The sequence below is a fragment of the Carya illinoinensis genome, chromosome 15 (assembly GCF_018687715.1).
Source record: "Carya illinoinensis cultivar Pawnee chromosome 15, C.illinoinensisPawnee_v1, whole genome shotgun sequence".
In the NCBI taxonomy this organism is placed as follows: Eukaryota; Viridiplantae; Streptophyta; class Magnoliopsida; order Fagales; family Juglandaceae; genus Carya; species Carya illinoinensis.
In genome coordinates, this window is record NC_056766.1 from 11,706,455 (window position 1) to 11,732,647 (window position 26,193).

Here is a 26,193-nt window from a genome sequence, read left to right on the forward strand (position 1 = left end):
AGACGTGGCAAATCCTACGAGCGTCAATGTTCGTAGGTTAACATCTGTAGCCTGGTGAGTTTGGTCAGAGTCTTCTCTGCCCAACACGCGGATGCCTTCTCCTCAGTTTTCCTTTCCGTCCCCTCTGCCACTCCAGGTCATGCTTTTTCTTGTCTGCAACTTCACCGGCGAATCTATTTTTATACTCTCCGAACCCATTCTTCTTCTCCGTCTTCTGTTTGGACTTCCTCTTCGAATCCGAGCCCAAAAGTCGTGGTGACCAGAGATCGTGGGAAGAACGGCAAGCTCATCCAAGCTCTGGTATTTTTTTTTTCCCTCTCTGGCGCATTCTAAATTTATGCGTTTCTCTTTGATTTCTGCGTTTCGGAATGGCTCCTCTTTTGGCTTCTATAGCTTTTTCTTTTCGATCATATGAATTAATGTGGTAGTCTCGTTCGCTTTTTCTTTTGCTCTCCGGATCCATTTTCAATATTTTTGTACTTTTTTTTTAATGTGTCTTGAGGTTTGATTTGTCACGTTAGATGTTTGATTGTTTGTGGAAAAGAACACGTCATTTTTGGCCTTGTACTCATTTTATCTATCTAAAACGTTCTTGCCTTGCTCATGAACATCATTAATTAATAATGTGACTTTCATGAGTTCCTTGTATCGCACATAGACGATGCTCTTATATATGTCCCTATTCTCGGGCATTTGTCTATTTCATGCTTAATAAAATTTTGTTTATTGATTAAAAAAAATAAAGAATGTGACGTTCTTGGTGAGGCTCCACATATTTTGATGGAAATAAAGGACTGAAGAAACAAGATGTAACGCTCCGATCTTGGAGGTTTGGAGAGTTAGCTCTTATAATCTGATAAACACTTCAATAATTTTCTAACATATCTTTCGTATCCAAATTATATTTGCAAAGGCTCCAAAACCAAACATAAAATTCCTCTAATAGAATTAACTACACATATCAGTTCATCGACTCCTCAATACCGTAATCCAAATAAAATAAATCAACTACTCCACATGTCTCTATTAACATAATGAATTGAAATAATACATAAGTCTTCGTAATCATCTGAACATACTAAAATCAAATTTCTTAATAAATAAATCTTCTAACAGCACTCGTACTCCAAGTTACTCCACCACTAGCCACAACTATCCTTGCCACATACTCTATTACTCCTCAGCTGTATCATCAAAGTCATCTGAAAAATGTTATGGAGATAAGGAAAGTGAGTTATCAATAATTTAGTAAGCAAAGAAACTATACTATTATGTAAACATGAGCATTTATAATATTTAGAATGCAGAACAAAACATTTTCTTTCAGAATGCAGCAACAGATCTTGTTACAAAACATCAGAACGAAACTTTTTCCAAAAACAAAAATCCTTTGGCATTGTCAATCTGAAACATCGTATTCATATTGTCTCTTAGTATCACATCGGGACAAATACCATGTTTAACCCCCGTGGTAAGGTTATAAACCACCATTATACCAGTGGTTGGGCCGTATATCATGTTTCACCCCCATGGTAGAGTTATAATCCACCATTATACCTGTGGCTGGGTCGTATATCATGTTTCACCCCCGTGGCTGGCCCGTATTCCATATTTCACCCCCGTGGTAGGGTTATAAACCACCATTATACCCGTGGCTAGGCCTTAACAAAAACAGAACAGACATATCATCGGTAACAGATCATCTTCAGATGCAAAATCAGTAACTCATGCCGAAGTTTTTCAGAGGACACATCATATCATAACAAAATACCAAGTAGCTTCAGATCATTTCATATAATCAACAGAACAAAATCAAGTATCTTCATTTTACCCATAACAAAACTTTAAGAATTTCATTTTCACTCTTTTTGCAAAGTTCAGAAACAGAATGCACAAAAGTTAACTCATATCTACACCATTCATCATATAAAACACTTTCTCTTATTAGATTTCATGCATATGCATAACAAACATTTAAGGTTGTTTTTAGATTTCATTTCAAAACAAACATGCATATTTTCAAAGTCGACCTCATTTCATTTCTTTTTGTGCAAAGATAGTATAGAAACCCTACTTACCTCAACTTTCGTGTATTATCTACACCTTGAGTTGGAACTCTAGCAGTAACACCACCTAAACAAAACATATACCCAACATTTACTAAACCAATCTAGTAAGCTAATATTTATTGAGTAATAATCCAAAACAGCCCCTTTTTAACTCAATATCTCTCATAGAATTAAACCCAAACAGTCCCCTTCTCAACCCATTAGCATTTAAACCCCAACACAGCCACTGAAAATTTCCTCCCAACAGCCAAACTCAACCCATTCAGCTACCTCTTACCAACACCAAACTAACAATAAATATATCCAAAGCCAACAACAGTAACTCCTGCACCTAAAACCTAACTCAAACAACCACGTCAACTCCAACCTTCAATATCAAACTTCAACACAACCACCATATATTTTTAATCATCCAACACTTCACTCCCGGGCATCTACACCACTCATAACACATCCATCACAACCAGCTCAAACGCACATCGCACACACAATCAATAAACCACTCCGAGCAGCCACCACTCAACTCCATCCGCTGCACATCAAACCAAAACACTACACTTTAACTTAAATAATTAAAAAAACTAAACTCTAAAAAAAAATCACATAAAATCCCCCTTTTTACTAAGCGATGAACAAAAGAGAAGAAGAGAGAAACGTGGGTATACCGGCGTTGAAGTGAGGACAATTAAAGGCGACACTGATCCTCAAGGACCCAAAATTGCACACTAAAGGAAAGTTCAAAATGCTGTGAGGAAGGGGGAAAATGAAGAGAGAGAGAGAGAGAGAGAGAGAGAGAGAGAGAGAGAGAGAGAGAGAGAGAGAGAGAGAGAGAGAGAGAGAGAGAGAGAGAGAGAGAGAGAGAGAGAGTCTTACCGTCGGCGTAAGATCTGGGAAAACCACGAAGACACAGCACTCGAATCTCACCAAAATTTTAAGAATGCAAAGTGTGAGAGTGGTCTGATGAAGGGGCTTTTGAAAGTGAGGATAAAATGAAGAAACCACAGCAATGTGGGGAAAAAGAAAAGAAACTGACGAGGAAGAAGATAAAATCGGTGGAGGAAAAAAAAAAAAAAGACTGAAATTGAAAAGGGGAGACACTTTCCTAAACGCACCGTGTAGTGCTTTAGCTTGGCATTCAACTGAGTTTGGGCTTGGGCCCTCGGCCATGTGTTACATCATGCGTTGAAGCTCTTGCACAAGCTGGATGTACAATTTAAACCGATATTAAATTCCAAAAGAACCATTTTTTATCATTTTAAAATAATATTCCCCATGCTGCATTCAGTTCACTCGCTGCGAGAAAGCATCTTTATTTCCACTGCATGACTACGGGGAGAAAGTAAAGGGAAGATTTATAGGATGTATCAAAATTGTGTCTTATTTTTGCTACTAATCTATTCTCTATAAATCTGTGTTATTTTGAAGAGGAAATCTTGGTCGGCCATGGTGGGAAATTTTCGTATTTTATCCGCACTTTCTTTTCATTTGCATTTACTAATCTGCTGATGTGATTGGAAGTTACCATTCCTAATTGATAATATCATTCTGATTCCCTGCTAAATAAATCGAATATTTACATAAAACTAGGCATTCTTGAATCTTATTGTTACTTCTTCTTCTCCTTCTTCTTGTCGTTATCGTCATCGTCGTCTTATTAGGGTTAAAGGTTTAATTAAATTGGTATCGAACAGTTTTAGGGTTTTTGGATCAATGGTTGGGTCTTTAACAATTGGAATCAGAGTAGGGACCACGTCACGGGTTCAAGTCATGGAGGGGGCAACTTATAGGCTGGATTAAAATGTCTTGGTACTTTGTATGTGCATAGTGTTAAGTCATTGAATATTGATAGATGAGTGAAGCCGCCAAAAGGGAAAGGGCTACCACCAGGTCAATTTTGATAGAATGGGACGCCGTGGAAGTCGGATTCGGAAGCTTGGTGAAATGTTATGATCCTAAGGGTTAAATGTTTAACAAAATTAGTATCTAACTGTTCTAGGGCTTTTGGATCAATGGTTGGGTCTTTAACATATTATTATTTTATATTGTGATACAGTACTGTTGTTTTTTAGTATTTCTACTTTTCAAGACCTTTTTAGTAATTTTTCCTTTTGCTGGGTAGGTCTCTTTTGTTTGGGAATAGAGATGGTTTCATCTCATCCCATCTCAAAATTACTCATCTCATTGTCTTCCCAATTGTCACTCAAATACAAATACTTTTCAATTTCAAATTTTCAACATTTTCATCTAATCATTACAACTTCCAAACTTCCGAACAAAACACAAAAAAAAAAATTCGTCCTTTTCAAATCCCAAAACAAAAATAATATTAAAAATTATATTCTAACAATATTTTATTTTTATTCAACTTTTTTTCTCTTATTTTTCAAAACCCAATAAAACATTTTGAACTCAAACCATTTCACTACTATTTATAGATTTCTCATCTCATCTCATTCCCCAAGCATCCCTTTACTGTTTATAATATTTTGGCCATTGGTAATTAATGGTTTGGTAAAATGATTTGCCTCTTTTACTATGCTGAACGTATAATTTGTAAATGATATCACTCCAGCAACGGCTTAGGTTCTGGCTTCTGAGCTTCCAAAGAATGGGATAAAGTGCAGAGTCTTAAATCCTGCTTCTGCAAAAGCTAGTAATGATATTGGTATGTAGATATTTTATATGCTTTTCTTTACGTTAAGCACTTATTAGTACTGACCTGTCAAAAAATAATGGTGCACTTATTATCACTGAAAGTTGTCTATTAAATATCATTATCTATTAGATATTTTCTGGGACTGCTTTGCATAATCAATCTGGCTGGTTTTATGGAATACATGTAAAGTATTAGGTTAGCTGGGATGTAGCATTTGATCAAGCAGCTGATGGGTGCAATGAGTTAGATGTGGCTTTTAGTAATTTACATTATTAGTGGCTAGTATTGGATAATACTAAACAGAAATTGGTATCCAAAACTGAGCATGAGCTAAAAACTCAGAACCTGCATAATACTGTTAACAAGACATATATTCTGTTAAGATATTTGATGAGGAGTTGTGGGAATGCTTGAGCAGTTTGCAAAAGTTATTTCAGGTCAACTTGTGAAGAAAATATGCATTCAACTGTGAAAGGTTCTGGTAAGAGTAAATGATGTGAACCCGTGGAATTGGAATCCCTTGAATCCATAATCATTTTGAAAATTCACCCAAGAAAGCCAAAATCAGGTCAATGGATGGAAGAATCTAGGCCCATTGAGGAACTCATTTCAAATACCTAAATTATATTAAAATCTAGACCCGTTGAAAAACCTGTCTCAAGAATCCAGATTACAAAAGAAGAACACCTTAAATGTTGTGATTTACCTTTGAGTTTAAAAGTTCAATGAAGAACAAGAGGAAATAAAGCTTAACTCAATGAAACAATCACCAAATTTCATAAAGTTTCATAGACTTCTTAAAATGAGGCTACAAGAAGTGTTTAAACCAATCCCTCACAAAACCCTAGCTGAAAATTAAGTCCCTCTTTTTCAAAATTACCCTTGGTGAACAGTGCCACGCTGCAATACCATAAATAGTACCGCACTATAGTAACTCCTTGAAACCCTAGTTGAACAAAATAATAACTTTCCTTACATGTCTTTAAGTCATTCTCATAATAAACCCAATTATTCTAAACTAATAAAATAAGTCATTTAAATGAATTAAACAAGTTCAAAGCCTTTAAGTCATCTTATTGCCCGCTTCTATAACTTGTATTAAATGAATTAAAACTGGATCTTCATCATTCAAGCCCATCTTGAATGTTGGGCTCTTGCTAGACACGTCCCAAGTGGATTGCACCAATCCTTACATTGCTTCCTTGAATTTCCTAACTCCTGATTTTGTATTTGCTACACCTGGAACTTGCAAATGATCTTTAAGATTTGGTCAACCTTCGTGCCCATCAGTAAAGGGTAGAAACATAGGCAGCAATTGGAGGAAAAAAAAAAAAAATTAACAGTGTAAAGCCTGTGGTTGCAGCTGAATGCATTTAGATTTAACGTCTTCAGAAAAGCATACATACTGACTCAATTGGTGTTACTTTTAAAAACCTTCATTACGTCCTCTAAGCTAAATTTCTTTTAGTAATCTTTAGCCTTCTTGTTGGTGATGTATTTCATGATTTGGTGGCAACATTGGGGGTATTTTTCTTTTACTCCTTTTGACCATTCTACATTCATCTTTATGATCAGATCTCAACTGTCAAATAATTTATACATGAAGTTTGATTTTCCGCAGTTTGTTAATGGTGACCTCATATTGGGGAAGATCTTTTGTGTCTCATATGGGAGGAACATGTATTTTCACAAGCCAGCATCATACTTGAATTGATCATCCTCAACTTTACATTTGACTAGGGTGTGCCAATTAATCTTAATTAACTGTTATGCTGTTTTACAGAGGAAGGCTTATTTAGAAGTCATGATATATACACTTAATATCAAAACAATTAATTACTTCCTTTTCTTTTCTTTTTTTTTTCTTTTTTTTTTTTTAATTTCCTTCCTCCGATCAATCCTTGTGGCCTGACCCAAGTCAGATTGACCAGTGGTTATGCAAAAGTCAACAGGCCAGTTTTGCTTATTAACATTGTGCGCAACATTCATGTGCGCATACATGATGCATGTAATCAAAATATCAATTGCCGCCAACTACTGATCACTAGCTAATATATATATATATAATTAATGATTAATAAATTAGCTCCATTAATTAAGAAATTGCAACGTACTAACTTGCTTAGCTTGCTAATTATTAAGTTGATAAATTTAATCTCTTTTCCCTGATGATAAGTAGTAATTATGACGTTGCCGTCTGAAGAAACTAGCTAGATTCATCTGAATTTAGCATTTCAAGATCATCAGCATGGGGCCGATTGTTCAGGAAAATTATACAATAATATTGGAAAAATATATATATATTGTAATTCTAAATTAATTAGTGCTCATGATCGATCATCGATCAGTGGATCATCGGTCAGTTGAGTAGCCATATATAATCTGCCATTGTTGACTTAATTTGTTAACTGATCACTATCTCAAAGTTTAAAACACATAAACACATGCGCGCCCGCACACACACACGTATATATATATATGTGGGGATGATATTCAAGCTGTATCAGTAGTAGTACTCTGTCCAATGAACAGTATTAACTCACCTTTATAACTATAATATAACATACAAATATATATTTAACATTACAAGAATTCCTCTTTTAGAAAAGCTCCTAGTGAATTCCAAAATATTATGAATGATATATTTCTTCCATATACAGATTTCACCATCGTTTACATAGATGATGTTCTTGTATTCTCCAGATCTATTGATGAACACTGGAAACATCTCAGAACGTTTCTCGAGGTCATCAAAAGAAATGGACTTGTTGTTTCTTTCAAAAAGATTAAACTATTTCAAACCAAGATCAGATTCCTTGGTTATGACATCTTTGAAGGTAAAATCAGGACGCTTCATTTCGTTTGTAAGGGAGAGCTCATTTAGCAAACCTTCTGAACTCACCTTCAGCAAGACCTGCCTCCCTTAGCTCCCTACAAGCTTCTTGTTTTTCCCTTCTCACCCCCTTTCTCTATTCAAGCTTGTAAGATTTAATCTTGTTTATATTTGTTTAAAGTTTACTTTCATTTAAATAATATTTGAAAGTTTTGGATCTTTAATTTTCTCAAATTTCATATTTGGCATAGCATGCATTGGAAGTCTGAGACTCTACATACTCTACTCATGTTTAATTCTTTCTATTAATCTTTGTTTTGTTTATGTTCACCTATTCCCATTTTCTTATTTATTCTTTGATTGTTCTTTATATCATCTCTTTGTTTCCTCTTCTTGAATTCTTCCCTACTTCCGCTCTTTATGGTATCAGAGCCATCTTCTGGTTCTGGTTATTAACAGCTTTGTTATATCTTGTCTACTTTCTTATCTTGACAATTTCTGGAAACATTTTGGGTTCTCCTTGAAAGTTCCTAGGTATTTTCTCGGTTGTCCTGTTGTATACCACCGCAGTCGAATAGACCTTACAAGATACCTCCGGAGTCCCGTGTTGTCCGTTAAAGCCGGGTTCGCGTGTGAAGGACGTGAAAAGGGATATAGAGGTTGTGCTTTGGTCTTGTGGCCCTTTGGTATGTGTGAGTCCTGCAACTAGGGTAAGGAAAAGAACTAGGTCTAGGATGTACCTAAGAATTTTGTTTCAGTAATTACCAAGATGAGCAAGATGCATAGATCTAGCTCATCTGTTAGTTCCAGGTTAGGAATACCTCCTGATATTGTTAATAGCGAAGATTGTGAGATTTCAGAAAATGATTCAACTACTTCTGATCAATGGCACATGCCAAAGATCAAAATTGATTCTCTTTATTCTCGCACTTGGTTTGAAACAAAAATGAAAAGCTTGTTCCATGTGAAAACCATAGAACAGACTTTTCCTATTTCTAAAGCACATGAACAATGTGTTCTATTTCAAAAAGAAATGATAAAATCTTTTCATGAAAAAGGCCCATCCAACGAGCCATTGAATTTGCTGACAAGTTTCCTGATGTCATCGTTGACAAAAACTAGTTTCAAAGATTTCTTGGTTCTTTTTGCGAGATTGTGTTCCGATCCTTCTCCATGGACTGATGTTCATACTAATATTCTTAAACAAATCAAGGCACATGTCAAAACTAGTCTTGATCTCTTTTCTGAGTTCAGCAATCTCTTTTTTAACAAGAGATACTTCATGCTGTAAATCTTTTAATGAAATATCTTTGGGTTTTTGTTTTTGAAAACGTCCCAAAGTTTCTTCAAATGAAATTCTTCCCTTAGAGGACGATGACTCTTTACGAGTCATTGTCTCCTTGAGCATCCTGACTTATTTCTCTTTTAACTCAGGGTTTTCAATTTGTGAAATAATAGAAAGAAGCATGCGCTCATGTTCTTCCTTTTTTGTTAAAACAGGTGGTGCAGATTCTGGACTTTTTCCTCTGTCAATGACATTAATTGTCTTGACTTTAGAAACACAACAAGAATCGTTGCAACCAAGCTTAATATTTCTTTTTTATGATCAATTACTAGCTAGCTAGGAACACATGATGAATATCTTTGAGAACATGATGACTATATACCCATAGAAATGATCAGAAACATGCATAACTTATCTAGGAGTTATAGATTAAAATATGAAGGAAACATTTATGTGTTCACATATGTTTTTAATGAACACATATATATTGTGGCTGTGAGTTGCTCTTATTTTTGCAATGATAACATAGGAATTTCTCATTGTGTTCATATCTTGTCCCCTTGTTGCATCCAATGCAAGACATAAAAAAAAGACTTGATGGAGATCGACTACAAAGATTTTTTCTCAAATCCAAAAGTTTAGTTTCTATATGAAAATGGAAAGAAATATGTGTGTAAAGTTGATGCATATATTAGGAAAATTTGAAAGAAAATTGTATTAGAACATAAAGTAGATAGCGTATTATATTTATATGTTTTTACATAAGTATGATAATTTAATGGTAAAAGCATAATCTTACCGTCTTGGGTTGTAAACTCCTGAGGAAGCTAGTGACATCATCAATCTTGATTATGGAGTGAATACTAATAGTTGAAATTGATGCTGATGGATCATGTAATCTTTTTTCAACAATTTCTTCAAGTGGTGAATCATTACCTTGTTCACTTTCAGAAAACTTTCATCTCATCTCATCTTAATCATTACAACTTTTTCAAATCCTAATACAAAAATAATAGTAAAAAAATATATTTTAATAATATTTTATTCAACTTTCAACTTTAATCTCATCTCATCTTTGAAAACAGTGTCGTCTTTAAATTTTGTATAGAAATTGGTCAGAATAGAGAGTACTAATAAAAAAATAATGTTATTATAGGATATATATTTTGATATATGTTAATAAATTACCATTGCCGCAATGACATTGTAGCAAGAATAAGAGGTTCAATGATAAAAACACTTGTTGGTTGTGATGAAAGAGTGAGTCCTATATTGTAATGATATATTAGTGAGTCCTATAAAAACAAGTATTGTTTAATTGTTTAAGAGGCCTTATTAGTTGTTGCTGAACATTTTGAATATGGAAATTTTGCATAAGTACCTAAAGATGCTGCAGCAGAATATATGCATCATTAAGAATTAGTTCATAGTTGAAAGAACTAGTTGTTGCTCATCTAATTTTGATAGGTTTACATTTTGGCGTGGGAGCCAGAAGTTAGATCTTGACATAAGGGTTTGAGATTTTGGTGATGTATCTTGGCGGCTTGTAGAGTGAGGTTGAATGCAGTTTTGGTGTTGCAATTGCATACCTGTTTTACACGCTAAAATATCAGAGGTTGATGGAGAGTGGTTTACATTAATTTTGTAAGAGGTCTTGGCTGAGTTTGATTCCAAAGAAATGGTTTTTCTTAATTTTTGGGAGCCAACGGCTAATTTAGTGCAGTAGAATCTACAGAGCATATACTTTGAAATCATCCCCATACCAGCAGTCAAGAAATGAGAGGTTTCTCAGTAATTTATCTGATTCTGTTTGTGTAAGAGAAGCTCAATCGTCTGCAGTTGCTGATGTAGTCTTGCTTCCCTTATTTTTATAAATGTGTTTTTTAGTAAAACTCCTTATTCTCAATCATTTCCAGTGTTTTTTGGTTTTGTATAAATGGTACATAAAGAAAATCCTATGCTCCACTCCTTTGCCCCCAAAGATAAAAAGAAACATAGTATTCTATGAATGGTATCTTATTTTGAGATTCTACTCTCTGGTAGGAAATGATGGGTGTTGCAGAGACCCTTTTAGCTTACTTATGTTACATACAAATGGATTGTTGTGCTATAAGAGAATTACTGTATTTTGTAGGACTGCTCCCTCAGGAAAGCTGAGATCATGGTTAGTGCCCGTTCTGGTTGGTAGCTTGGAACTGTATGCCCAGCTCCCCTTACAGTAGTGAATATCACTCCTTTGTACCCAATAACGTATCCTCCAACCTGTCATCATCACCATGTGCAAAATATTTAGCCTTTTTATATGGTGTGTAATTTAGAGTTGCAAATGACCAGGATATATTTACCTCATCACCAGAATGCCACGGGCGCCAGCCGATGTTAACCGGTAGCTTTAGTTTGTTTATTGCATACCTAGAGGAGGTTACTGGAACTCGTGCATCTGTGTCCCCACTGCAGGTTCATTTAACAGAATGTTTAAGGTGCTAGCTTTGCAGTTGGTTCCTTTTATTTTCTCTGGTAGTACAATACATGAGAATATTATTTGCTCTATATTTTTAACTTGCCTATTGCTTTGGTTCATTTATGAATACAGAAATTCTAAGTGGGTCTTCTTTGGAATAAGAGTTCTTAGAGGGATTTACTAGAAAGCTCATTTAAAGATGAGGGCTTACCTGTATATCCATAAACTAACTCCATTAGATATGAGCCACTTGATAATGGGTAGAATTGTGGTTGGCCGGTCCTTCCATCCAAGGGAACTGTAGGTAGTGCAGAAGCAAAATTTGTTAGGTTACACCGGGTGACATTTTTAGTCCAAGACAGTTTGTTTCTTTTATTTGCATTCATGCCTTGAAACAGAACCATGATTGCCAATGTTTATAGTCAATAGGTAAAAATACTTATATAGATAAAGTCACGCATACCTGCAAGCTTCCCATTTTGTAGTTATTGCATGAAGAGCTGTTTGCACCTTGGCAAGATTTAGGTATGTATGGACATATCGGTCGGAGCAAGGATCAAAATTCTTGACCTATTTTGCAAGATCAAATATCATGTTATGCAGAAACCACTTTATTTCTCCTGTTTTTAAAATGTTGTGAACCAATTTTATTTCCTTTGGACCCAACTTTGGTTAGTAATGCAACTCTAGATGCATGACCCCACCCTCTAGAACTGGTAAATATGAGTAACTCAGGTCTAAGGTGGTATGGTTCCCTCAAGTCTAAGGTTCAAATCTCTTTGGGTGCAAAGAATCTCTAGGGGCCATTAGATTGAGATTTTTGCTCCTTAAATTACCCGATGTGCACTTGCAGGAAAGGAAACTCTTTGCCTAGGGCCTATGTATCCCTGGGATTAGTTGGGATGTTGTTCTTGAACATAAGGTGCCAGTAAAAAAAAAAAAAAAAAAAAAAAAAAAAAAAAAAAAAAAAAAAAAACTGAGTGCAGAATCAAATTTGTAACTCCTTCTAAGCCCCTTCTTTTTGACAACCCTGATGGGTAATTATTTTAAAATTAACTCATAGGTAGTGTCAATTGTGAATTTGTGACCAAACTTAGGGATGTTAGTCTATTAAGAGATGATGTTAGTTGTAAGAAACTACTAGTTTTATGGGACTAACCGAACCACTTGATCCGGAGTTGGGTGCAGGTCCATTGCATAAAGGAGCATAGATGTTATATATATTGAGCTCACCGACCTCTTGGTCTCCCTGGCCTTGATATTGCTCACACTTACTGGAAAAGTTACCAGTATTGAAATCGCAATACCTGTGAATTCCGGCATTGGTGTCGTCGGAGTTCAAAGCATGTGTCCAGAAATAATCATATATGCCCAGTATACCTGTGTTATCATCTATCCAAGCATTCCCAATCTGCAATCCATTCAAATATTGCAGAGAAGCATTGGTGAGTCTTTTATGCTTGGACTACGAGATTCTCGATGCTAGATAGACATACAAACTGACGCGGTATTGTCATGTGATGGTGACCCATCAATCAAGTACTTGATTGATGTGACACTAACACTATCAAGTTGTATATCTTTTAAGAGAAATATTTTTTACAGTCCCTTATAAAAGAAATTAATATGGGACCTACATGAAAAAAAAATTATTTTTATAACTTTTTATAATTCATGTAGGTTCCCTTGAATATAAAAAAAAATTTTTATAATTTTTTTTTATTCATTCCGTACAGCCGACTGCATCTGGCGACTGTATGTAGCAAAGCCCATCTTTTAATAAAGTAGATGAAACAAAACCCTATATGCATCGAGTCATCTTAACATGTCATAAACCCAAGGTAAAGCTTCACAAGGAACTCACTGCAATCCCTTTGAGGTTGATTAATGTTTGATTTGTGATCTTATTCTTTGTGAGAATGGTATAAGCAAGCTGAGGCACGTAATGACCGGCATAGCTTTCTCCAGTTATAAAGAAGTCTCTGTTCTTATACTGGGGAAATCTCTCAAACCAGTTCAGAAGAAAAGTGTAGGAGTCCTTTGCCGTGCTTTTGTCGCCGGCATTGCTGTAGTCATCCGAAGTGTTTGAATATGAAAACCCAACTCCAGCTGGGGATTCCAGAAAGATAACATTTGCCACTGCTAATTCAGAGGGAGCATTAGTTATAGTTCCTAGTTCACAATCATATGAATGAAGATTTGAGAGAGAATAGTGAATGCTTTTAGGTGGAAAGTGGAAACAGAATTTGCTCACCTTTGTTCCATGCATATGGATTTAGGTAAAGTGTTTTCCCATTTCTATGGACTCTGAAAGGTCCCAGTTCTTCCATAGCTCCAAATCCGAGAGAGGAGCATCCAGGGCCTGCATATATTGATTTTCTCGTAACTTCTGCATGTGAATTATAAAAGAAAAAGCTTAATCAATTCTTGATTTTTGCATAAATTAATCTCTTTCTCCATCTCATGTTAAATTTTTATTATGAGAAAATTCTCTCTAATACGTGACATTTCACTTTTGTCATTTCATTACAAACATCAACAAAATTTATGCATTGACCTGGCTACACGGTTGCCTACTAATACGAGGGAATCAACTCATGGGGCAGCCACCGGTTGGACAGCTCGATTTGGACTGACAGAGGGAATCCTAGTGGTGGCCACGGCCACCAATGGTTGACTTCCCCCCTCCCCCCCCCCCCCCCCCCCCCTCTTTCTTTATTTTTGTCTTTTCTGAATGGGGGGTTTTTTTTTTTAATAAAAATATACTGCATTTATGAATAATGGACATTACAAATTGGACTTGAAGTATACATTATAAGCTAGCTATAACATTAATAGATTCTCTATATACAGCCATGATTGACATGGTGTCTTTGCTGCAAATCTCTACAATACCCACAATATGAGAGATAGCACAACTATATCCCAGATAGAGTTAAAATAAACTCCATATTTTGTCTAAAACAGAATCAGAGGACACACTCCTAATGACTTTTTAGAATTTTAAGAATTATATATTTGTTAAATGAAACGAATGGTGTGGAAGTGAAATGGTATATGTTGGCTTTAATTTGTTGCCACATGTATTATTCTATACGGAGTATAATTTGCATAAAATAATGTATTAAATTGTTTTTTCCGTTTCCCAAGAGGAAGTAAAGCTAATTATTATGTAGTAAGGTCCAATGAAGGTATTCTTGTAAATAAGGATTCTTACGTAGTTAAGTCTTTTTAGATTTTTCGTGTAGAAATGTTTATCTTTTTGCGTTTCTTTTCATGAAAATTGAGAAAAATGATTAGATGGTTTTTTTTTAGTCAAAATTATGTGATCGTAGTGTAACTATGTTTTTAAGAGTTGTGCTACAAATGACCAATTACATCAGTTGAATATGCAAGAAATATATAAAAGTGACTGTAAATAAATTTTTTTTTTTATCATATCAAATTTAATCTTAAAAATTGAAAAATATTTGACGTGTTATTGTTATATAAATATGTTTTTAAGTTTTAGTAAACCATATCAATTGAGTATGTAAGAAATACACAAAAGTAATTGTAAATAGAATATTTTTTTATCATAAAGCAAGCTAAATTTAATCTTAAAAAGTGAAAAATATTGGACGGTGGCCAAATCAATCTAAGAACAGTCATTTTCGACCTAGTATTAATTTGGGGAATATTATATATGAAAAATAATAAACATACAATTCTTTTTACAATAATTTATACAATTATATTTTAAATATGAGACATTTTTATAAAGGAAGTTATAAAAACAATATTACTTTGCATAAATCAAGTTAATTAAATTATAATTCTTAAAAAATTAAAAAAAAAAACAATTATGTTTGTGTCATGTCCTATCATATGGGTAAGAGAATAATATATATAGCACTCAAATTCACATTTTTTGCAGTAGTAATCATGATGATGTTTGGGTCTGTGGGAGCTTTGAGGGAAAAGCATTAATATTGGTGACAAAAATAGAATATGTTGGAAGTGGGGTGTTGTTTTTTTTTTGGGGGGGAGGGGGGGAATTCTTCTAGAATATATTCTCTACTTTTTGGCATTTTCTGGCTATAATGGTGAGTGAGAGTTCTATTCATTCCACTTTACTTTTCTCTGCAGAGGCTCTTTTTGTTTATTAAAGCACATGGAAAATGTCAGTCTTCGTTGCAATGAAATCATTTTGAAATTAATATATATATATATATATATATATATATATATATTTATGAGATTGTGGGGGGAATGATGGGATAAGGCCATTATGACTTATAATTATTCTTTTACCATTTTAGAATAAAATAAAGATTAAAAAAAAATCAATTTACATTTTTTTTGTATTCGAGTAATACTACTTTTTATCGTAAACTATATGATATATCATCTCTAGTCATACATTCTATTGCAGTATATTTTAAATAAATTTATATGGTTATCACTTAATAAATAATCACTTAAAATGTGTCGTATCATCTTGTGTGATTTAAGATGATAATATATTATAATATTATATATATATAATATAATAATATATATAATATCTTAACTTTTATATTTTTCATTTTAAAGAGGGAAAAGGTCTTGAGAAATTACTGCATATATATACAGATTGCTCGTCGGAGAGAATATCCAGCAAGCATCTAATAGCATTCCCAAGATCCTTTCCCTTTAATATATCATGTACAGATCATGATGATATATCACACGTAACATGATATTTGCAGAGCCCCATGTATTGTGGTTTTTTTCCATATTTGCTCTGTGTATAGGTTATGACGATGATATATATAGAAAATGATTAACTTACGGCCAGTCTTTTACAACTATTTTATAATTCTATTTCAAATAAAAATTAGTTTTGAAAATTTGGTGTACTTATATCAGTTTATTGTAAAATAGATTGTAAAAGAGTTGTAAGCGTATTCATGCTATCGAGTGATATTTGCATATTAGTTGATACGAACATGCATCTGGATATGTATAAGTTTACCTCCATTTAACCATAGGAGGAGAGGTTTTGTTGCAGAGTTTCGAGTGGACTCCACAAAGTAATAGAACAGTGCTCTCCCAGCTTTAGGATCCACCGTTACATAGCCTGAATACTGATCAAAATCTACTCCTTCTGGTTGTCCTGGCAAGGCATCAATCTTGTCAGCTTGCATCAACCCGTCTTGGGGTTCGACGTACTCTGGCAAAAACTTTCCGGCATCATCATCTAATCCATCCCAGAATTCAGTATGAGGAGGATTTTGGGATTTCCGAGCTTTGATCAACTTGTAAAGGTTGTCTACCTGGCTGCCGTTGCAGGTGATGGGAAAAACTAAATGGTGGAAGGAAAGAAGCAGAAGCGCGCTGCAGAGAAGTGAAAGCTTCATCTTCTGATCTTATTGCTTGAATACAATTACTTGAATATTTAAAGGGTTTTTAGTATTTCTTTATATATAGACAAAGTGAATGACTGTGGAAGCTGAGAATATGGACAAGATATCATTCTTTAGGGGGACCACTTCTTGTCAAAATATTGGCTTCTAAATCGCACACATAATATATATATATATATATATATATATATATATATATATAGGAAAGATAATGCTATCGGGGGTGGTGGATTTAATGGCTTGCTGGAAGGAGATTCAAGGCCGTCGTCAAGTGGTGGCCGTGTGGAAGGATTTCATTGTGTATCATGTGGTATATATAGTCGGAAAGGAATGAAAGGTACTTTGAAAATGGGGAGCGCACAATGGCGGAGCTTCATAATTTTTTTTATGCACACCTTAATGCTTTGGTTCTAAGAAGTTGTACTCAAGGCTTTCACTTGATGGAAACAATGTTCATAGCCTTTAATTGGGTTCTCAGCCGTTGTATTTGATGGAAACAATATTTATGACTTTTTGTCCCTAATCTAGAATATATTTAAGTGTTCTTTTGCATGCTTCCTTTGTACATGGGTTATGTTTATTTCATTCATATCAATAAAATTTACTTATAAAAATAAAATAAAAAGAAAAATGAAAGCTAATGTGATTAGGCAAAGCTTTGATTTGACTTTCTTTTTAACTTTGATGATGAGGAACATGCTTCTTTTTGCGGTCAAGCTTCGTATTCGTGAGATTTTCTTTTTTCTAATTCTTTGACTCATTATAAGAAATGAGTATTGAAGTATTAAGGGGAAGTATACAATGTTGGTATCCCTTTATTGCATCTCGTTTTAATTGTACGTGCATCTTAAATTGAAGAAAAATAAAGGATTTGATGGCATGGTTCATGATCTGTTTGACTGCAAAGCTGAATTTTCATGGCAACCCATAAAAATTCATGTATTATATGCAGGAAATGAGAATCATTTAGATTATATTTCAGATGTAAAGGAAATATATGATTTTCAACATATTTCAGAAATTGTGTTTATGTTTCACAACAAATTCTTAATAGATAACTAAATATGACATGTGATGTTTTATATAAAATTTGTTTGAGTAACATCATAGAAGAATCATACTAATGATTAATGAATCAAAAGAAATGAATAAAATTTTTAGTCACTCTAAAATTAGTTGAAATGATTCCAAGTTATAAATAGAATAAATCTATTTGCAAGTCTTGATGATTGATACATCCAACATTAACAGATTTCTAGTTTTCTATAAGAAGAATTATAGTTGCAGTCATAAGTGCGTAAGCGCCGCGCAATCATTTTAAAAAAATTGAATAAATACAAGACTCTTAAGAAAAAAATTAATTTTTTAATAATGAACTTCATTCTATTTCAAAGCAACCAAACCACGCTTGTGCACTTCATAACTGTATGTAGCATTACTCGTTACATATGATTAGAACTTAGAACTCAGAATGAATTCGATTCATGTGAAATACTAACATTCTTCAATTGGTATTTACAGTTTGGAATAGCCATATTATATAAAAGAGAAATTGATTCAAATCAGATCTTAACTGATTTTTACAGTTTTCATAAGTAGAAGAATGAGTTCATTTGCATGCATTTTCTCAATATTAATTACATGAGCGTGTAGAATGACACCACGAATCCCATGTTTGATCACCACAGAATAAAAATCCCCACAAAAGCAAGCAGAAAATATAAGGCCCATGGACTTCAATATACCAAATCTTTTAGCTCAGCATCGTTGTGGATAAAGAACTTGGGAAGTAGTATAGATTCCAAGGTCCTAGCCCAAAGGAAAACTCTTCTTGCAAGCAAGCAGCGGACCGAATTGTGCACCAACGCTGACGTGGATTAAATAAAACGGCACATTTCGTCTGGAACGGTAAGGGAATTTAAATGCGATAAGGAACTAAAACGCACCGTTTAGTCCAATCACCCATTCTCGTTTGTTCCTCCTCTTCGCATTCCTTCACTCTCTCTCCATTCTCCTCCATTCTCTTCACTTCTCCCCTGTTGATTCTCGTTCTCTCCTCCGTCAAAATCCATCCCGATTGTCTTCTTTTGTTATGAACCCTAACCTAAGCTGATGTCCTCTTCTTATGTCATTTAATCCCCATTTTTTGTTCCAAACCCTAATCCCTGCAAATCCCTCTTCTCCGTGAAAAGCTCGTTGAGAGCAACGTTTATTCTTCTCAACCACAGGTCTCTCTCTCTCTCTCTCTCTCAGAGCAGAAGTTTCAATAACTGATTAATTTTGTGTTGTGGCTATATTTTCATTTTTTGGTTATCAAAAGTTAGGTTTCGAATTTAGGTTTTTGATCTGGTATGTATTTACTTAGGTTTTTAATTTCAATTTTGTATTGTGTATATATTTTGATTTTGTGGTTTTCAAAAGTTAGGTTTTTCGTAAGGTTGACAGAAAATAAGAAATTTCCTTTGACGAATTATTGATTTTTCTTGACACTGAAAAGGTTGACAGAAAATCAAATAGATGAGAAACAACTTACCAGTATCCCATTCATGAAACGTGCAAGAATACTTTGTACAATTGCGTATGCAGCTAGATCCAGTTCATTAACATGGCCAACAAAAAGCTGTTTCGCCACATACATTCCAAAGTCAACTGGTTCATTGAATCAACGCTTTTAGTTTGCTTTTCTTGTTTTGGAAGCATGGACTTTGATACCAACTATGTCCCAAGACCCCATCCATGACCCAAACTCTAGGCTCAATCGATGCGCTATCCATTTTCATGACCATTAATTAGAAGCCCCTTTCTAAATTAATCCACCAAGTTATAAATAAAATATAAGCACTCATTTGGTTTTCTGTCATATATACCTTCAATAAGCACTCATTTGTGAAGCGACTTGAAAATAAAATATACATGCATCTAGTTGCTAGTTGAAGTTTCAGCTTGATAGTTATTTACTTGTTATCTTCACTAATAAATGCATTATTTTGATGTTGATTAGAATTGCTATTGGTGATCTGTATAACTCGGTCTATTCAGCTGAATGGTTGTTGGTGGTGCTTAAAACAATCCATACTTGTTTGGAGCTGCAAAAAAGAATATTTTCTTTAATCTTCTATATGCTGAAGGCAGTAGCTCAATGTTGCAGTTATGATGAGGATGCGCAACATATAGCAATGGATGTTCCAATAAGAAGTGATTTGATTCAAGTTTGAAGCACTATATGAACAAGGGAAGGTAAAAGAGAATTAGGATTGAGGCCACTAGAGATGACATAGTGATCTGTAATGTTAAGGAAGATATGACCTTTTTTAAGGAAGCTGCCAATAAGCTATTGGTTTACCAGAGTTTTTGGTAAGTTTAGATTATTAGAGGAGTTTTGGTTCTTCTTCCATTTAGGTCCTGACTTTTTGGAAGCTGTTTGATGTATCATTCGAGTAGTTCTTATGTTGTAATTTAGGAAAGAGGTGTGATCTTTGGACATCTTTCTTTTCTCATATTGTTGTGAACTGTAACTTACAAAAATAATTGTTATAATTACGAACTTTGAGGTGAATGAAGAAATTTTTTGTCCTGGTGGGATGGACTTTTTCTTTGCCAAATTTGAATGCTCCTTTACTTGTGTTTTGACCCCAAGAACAAGATCTGGCCTTGGACATTTTGGATAAAAGTTAAATCTTGCTGTCATTGTCGCTTGTTTTCCACATTGCTCCAAACAAAAGTTGTCCAAAAAGCAGAAAAATTTGTACACAAGCTAACATGGAAAAAGTTGGGAGTGTCGACATAGTGATTCTTCTTTTTCCCTTTTGCACTGATAATTGTTAGTTTGCAAATTGTCTACGGTCTTATGCAAAAAATCAACGACTGGGTTTCTTCACAAATTAATTATGTCTCTAGCTATATACGGTCTCATGCAAAAAGTCGATAAGTAAATTATAATTTATTAACATAAAAAAAAAAAAGTATTTAACATCAGTACAATATTCCTCGATCTAACATCAGTACAATATTCCTCAAATAGATTTTTCCCATGTACATTGACTTATAGCGATGGTTGTGTCCCAGTCAAGCTATCTAGTTGGGTTCCATCCACTCCAAATTGCATCTGTGAACATAATATAATAGTTAAAAACTCATTCACATGTAACAAAATCAATCAGTTTAGAGAGAGTGACGAAGTTAAACAAAAACCATCACACTTTCTTGAGTCTCAATCTCGGCAAAGCAAAACTAGGTTCCACTAAGGCCCAACACTTTGGTATTACTTTGGGGCAGCTAAACAGCTAAAAAAAAAAAAAAAAAAGGAGATCAATTTAAAGGATGAAATAATCAAGTCAAACACCATGAGATCTCTTACAAGAAACACAAGGGTATGTAATATCTCAGCAGCTCAAAACTTATCTTTATTGAGAGGTATGCAATATATTCTAACCTTCATTTTAATAATCTCTTGCTTTTAGATCTTTGTATAAAAAGTATCTCTCTCTCTCTCTCTCTCTCTCTCTCTCTCTCTCTCTCTCTCAACACATCCACCAAGAAATTATGATCTGGAAAATCTGGGTGGGTTCCCCGATAGCATTATCAAAAATGTCAACCCAAGCACATTCAAGCCAACAGTAATCTCTTCTGAACTGAAAGAAATAACAACACTTTGGTCTTCTCAAATAGCTTTGGTGTATATGTACCCTGCATGTGAAGGAAGATATTGTAATGCCAGAATAGACTTTTTGGAAAATATATATTCACATAGAGAGGTGAGAATCTAGTGGGATCTAAATTGTTTCTCTGCTATGATATTTCCTTCAACTATGCAATCTTTATATATTTGTTACGCACGAGGCAATTGAAGGACTTCAAGGAGTAACCATCAAGGACTTCTCAGTATGGCAAGAAAATAAATTAATTTTGATGGATCAGCTATCAAATAATTATTAAGAGATTAATTTTTCCATAAACTTTTTGGCATGATCTCCTAATTTTTTATGGACAACATAAAGGAATTTATCGATTTGACAGTGTCTTATGATTAGTCTAATTACCAAATGTTTTCAAAAAAGTTTCTTTACTTCATTATATGTTCTTTAATTCAATCAAAGAGTAATGTGATATAAATTGATGGAATTGTTATTTCCTTTACAAAAGCAACATTTTGCAGGAAGTATACCCATTTTGACTGGCCAAAAATATGGTAAAAGATCCAGTCGACCAGTAGAACTTGCAGCTATAATTTTTTTTCTCCACAAAAAAGTGTGCAAGGAAAATGAGTGATCTACTTGGTTTGCATACTAATTAGCATGAGCAGTGGTTCATCGAGGGTCAAATTGCAGGGTGAGTACTTCTAGAATTCAACTGGGTTCTTTAACATTAGCAAGTAAAGTTCATGAATGATCACTACAGGTTGACGTACGTGACTCTAAAGGTAAGGGAATGTTTGATTTCTCATCCTTATTTATTAGAATGTTGTCATGATTATGAAGAAATTACAATTAATCAATTGAAAAACTACATATGTATATACAGGGTGCATGTCACACTGCTTTAGAATACAAGCAACCTAGTGTGCCTTGCCATGGTCGTACTGTTGCAGTGGTTCATGTCGAAACTGATTCCAAACATTTTGATAGGAAGAAACCCAGAACAATAAAATATCAGGCATTAGAATAAATGGCTCAAAAACTTACCGTTGGCAGATCCATTAGAGAGGCACAGTGATGACTGTGAGATAGAGGCTATCCAAATGGAGACCCTGTGAAGGGGGCGGCATCAATCTGAGAGATTGAAATCTAGAGAACAAGATACAAATTGTTGACAGAGGCTTGCGAGAAAAGGAGACCGACGAAGAGAACTACGAGAGGCTTACTTAGGTGGTGGTCGCGGAGGAGATCCGCCAATCTGCAGCGGAGATGAAAATGGAGAAAATAGAGCTACACCTGGGACCTTAGTTGAGGAGGAGTAGGAGGGGAAAAGCCACCTGAGATTCCTGTGGAGGAGTAGAAGCCATGGAGGGGAGACAGAGGGAAGATATGAAAATGGCAGACCTTTCTTTCTTCTTCGTATTTAACATGGAAAACTCTTCTTGTAGGCGCTTAGCGTACCAAATCGACCAGAGGAAGTGGTCGCGTAGAGGAGGTGGTGCGGATGAGTTGGTCGCGCGGAGGAATTGAGGAACTAGTCGCTTGGAGGAGCTAAGGGACTGGTCGCGCAGAGTAGGTTGAAGAAGAGCTGGGAGGGGAAAATGGCAAAAAGACCGTGCGGAAGAGATGTCATTTGCCTCTTTTTTGTTTTTTATAATAATATTTTCGCTGCTACGTCATCAATGGTGCGCATTTTCATCCGCGAGCTGCTTGCATATAGAAGAACTCTAGCCCAAAAGCTAGGTACACCAAGAATATGGGCATCTCTTCCCATAGTTCATCCATGATGGATAATGAGATGTTCTTGCAATTGAATGCATGATGCAAGTTTTGGGTGTGCAAATTTAATGTCACTACAAGAATATCACTTATTTACGATAAATAATTTCTAGCAAATGAGTATTTTTAGATAAAATGAGTCTGTTTTAATTGTAAATATATAGTCATTTTCATTGTAAAAAATTAGTCACAAATACTGTTTTTCTTGTAATGTGTGTACAATCTTCTTGAAAAAAAAAACTAAATTTTACTTTAAAATTTTGAATTTTTCCATGCGTCCTACGTTTTTATCAAAGAGATTGAAATAGACCTACATGCCCTAAACTTAAACAAATCATTTTCCCTTTGCAAAAATTGTCGTACCAATAGTACTTTCCACTGCAGATTAATCTAAGATCTCAATTGGATAATGGGATGAAATGAGATAATCTGTGAATGGTTAATTTGTGGATAGTAGTGAAATTCTTTTAATTGAGATGCTTTATAGAGTTTTGGAAAATGTAAGAAAAAACAGTTAAATTAAAATATTATAAAGTTAAAATGTTATTATAATCCTATTTTTAAATATATTTTTTTATATTTAAAAAAGTTGAATTATTTTTTGTGTTGTGGTTGAAAGTTTGGAAAAATTATAATGATTAGATGAAAATGTTGAATATTTGAAATTGAAAAGTATTTGTATTTATAGTATTTGGATATTAGATCGAGTCAGACAATGCATGATAGAATTTAGAAAAAATAAAAACACAATTTATTAGTAGTATGCATATATGTAAACACCAAAGATTATGAAATTTTATAGACAATATCCATCTCTCTTTAAACTAATTCTTAGTGAAACTCGTGTGGAGAATTGATGTAAACTCAATCCTATGAACGGAATTATTATAATATTTGTTTTTTGTGAAGGTTGGAACATGAAAATTATCTACTACAATTCTTTGTCTTTTGATTTAATCAACGTACATACGTACGAGAATGGACATGAGTTTCTATATATATATATAATTCGTTCAATAGTTCTACATTAATCTATTGTGCACAACTGTTTTTCCCCCCTAATTAATAAAAGCCTAAAAAAATTAAATATAATTTGAAACATCGTATAACTACATGAGGGACATTAGATTGCATGCATGCAACAAAGATCAATCGAGTTCTCAACAAAGGGAAAAAAAAAAAAAAACAATTAGGGTTTATCATGATAGTTATAATTAAGTTTAACTGAGTACTGTGGACTATGATTGCATGTTTGGAGAACCGGAAAAAAAGAAAAAGAAGAGATGGAACGAGTAAAAACTAAAGGCGTTATCAAAGGAATATATATATATATATATATATACACACACGTACAATACGTGCGTACGTTGAAGAACACAAAGATACGAGGACGATTTTCCCGGTCATGGGAAAAGCTGGCAAAAACAAAGATACAATAACCGACAACGCCTATTGAATAGTCTGTCCCCCGCCCCCCTTCCCCAGTTTATCGATCTAACCTTTCATGTAATTGTTCTTTCTGTGGATGTGTCTCAATATTGCCTGTCTTTTATACTCAAGGAGTTTTTGGACTCTTCTTCCCGGACCTGGCCTCTTTGAGAAACCAAATCATCTTGGTCGATCTGTAATTCTTCGAGAATCACGCAGTCATGATCTATCTGTACGTGGTAGATTTCAATATTGTTATGTATGGAAGAGGTTAATTTGTAACTACTGCAGGGTCAACTTTTATTTTTTCAGCTATTTTTCTTGTTACTACTAATTACTCTTTTTTATTTGGGGAAGGTGAGGGCTGAATGTTATGGTCCGCCTCGATCTATTTTTTTTATCAGTGTTATATGTATGTACATGTACATGGAGGTTCTAACCTCGACTTAACTATTTTCTATATGAGTACTTCTCCTATTTATGAGTCGATATATAATAAACACTCTACTTATTGTATGACTCATTAATTATAATTGTATTAATATACATTATAAAAAAAAATGATCATTTGTGACGGATTATACGCGATAAAACTGACTATTTGTTATCAAAACATACTCATTTGATAGAAAACAACTAGGCACAAATGAACAGTTTTCTTATAATGAAAATCTAAATACAAAATACATACGTACGGCACTGATATTCAAGTTAAGTACGCTGCATGTTGTGTTTAATCTGAGTCTTTTTTTTAAACTCATGTAAAGAGTCTTGAGTACATCATGAGTAAGTAATTATTTGTTTATATACTGACTTAAAAGTAGTAGAACTTTAGATAGAGGATATGATGTAAAAATGTATTAGTGGGTTCCCTATATATTATGGTATAATATAATCAATAACATATTGCAAGTGTGTAACTCTGGACATGCAAAAGTTAGGTCAAAAGATTAATGCGCAGCAAATTATTTATTTTGGAGGCACATTGATTAGAAAAGGTATTAGAGAGCTAGCTGGCGAACTTATTGTCATGTCTTATGGTCAGCTAACCGGCCAGGGACACTAAAATATTCTGCCCACCCAACTAAAAAAATATTTGTACCCAAAAAGATGATTCTTGCTTTCCTTTTTCCATTGTACCACCCAATTACTTTTTTCACATTACTTCAAAAAAGGAGTGACTTTTAAGTAGAGAATTAAGTGATATTTACAATTTTAAAGTTTGTAATCCGATAAAAAAAAAAAGTAATAAATTTGATATTCACGTGAAAAAATTATTTTTTAACGGTCGACATCACTTTTTTAAAAAAGTGCATAAAACTTATAAACCCTAGCTAGAACTATATTTGGCATTCCGATCCTCTTCTACATGTTAATATATCCAACTATTATATATTCTCATTTCAGTGTATTTTCGGGTAGTAGTAGTGCTACTCTGCATTTCAAAAGTGACCAAAAAATGTATCGAATCTTTTTTTTCTTTCATTTTTTCAAAAGCTAAAAAAAAAAATTCGGTAACTCTTGTAATATTTATCATGCTAAGTAGACTTTAATTAATTTTGTGTATTTCTACAAATTAATGACCCAAAAGCTAGGGTACTGAATGATCATCTGCATGAACGTACAACCGACCAAGCTTCAGGATCGACTTTTGGAACCTC

The 26,193-nt window shown here is 34.1% G+C and overlaps 1 protein-coding gene and 2 long non-coding RNA genes across 9 annotated transcripts; 1 reads left to right on the forward strand and 2 right to left on the reverse strand.

Moving 5' to 3' along the window:
* Positions 1-22: 22 nt before the first annotated feature.
* Positions 23-16,476, forward strand: LOC122296198. 6 transcript variants are annotated; one of them, XR_006238419.1, is made up of 5 exons: positions 23-300; positions 4,642-4,734; positions 10,978-11,323; positions 12,493-12,749; positions 16,337-16,476. It is a non-coding gene; the product is annotated as an uncharacterized LOC122296198 (long non-coding RNA). The 6 variants fall into 6 exon arrangements; XR_006238421.1 differs by lacking the exon at positions 16,337-16,476 and adding an exon at positions 13,041-13,110; XR_006238422.1 differs by lacking the exons at positions 12,493-12,749; positions 16,337-16,476 and adding exons at positions 6,347-6,466; positions 7,429-7,562 and having other exon boundaries at positions 10,978-11,462.
* Positions 10,692-16,685, reverse strand: LOC122296197 (serine carboxypeptidase 1-like). Of its 2 annotated transcripts, none has more exons than XM_043105690.1 (8): positions 16,301-16,685; positions 13,559-13,666; positions 13,169-13,443; positions 12,464-12,715; positions 11,768-11,874; positions 11,516-11,602; positions 11,189-11,294; positions 10,692-11,105 (listed from the first exon to the last, which is right to left on the reverse strand). In XM_043105690.1, exons 1-8 carry the CDS (start codon positions 16,683-16,685, stop codon positions 10,962-10,964), a joined length of 1,464 nt encoding a protein of 487 aa, XP_042961624.1. In that variant the 3' UTR covers positions 10,692-10,961. The 2 variants fall into 2 exon arrangements, with proteins under 2 accessions (XP_042961624.1, XP_042961623.1); XM_043105689.1 differs by having other exon boundaries at positions 13,559-13,693.
* A 3,984-nt stretch (positions 16,686-20,669) lies between these two features.
* On the reverse strand, positions 20,670-22,798 carry LOC122296200. Its single transcript, XR_006238424.1, has 3 exons — positions 22,552-22,798; positions 22,373-22,474; positions 20,670-20,796 (listed from the first exon to the last, which is right to left on the reverse strand). It is a non-coding gene; the product is annotated as an uncharacterized LOC122296200 (long non-coding RNA).
* Between the last annotated feature and the right edge of the window lie 3,395 nt (positions 22,799-26,193).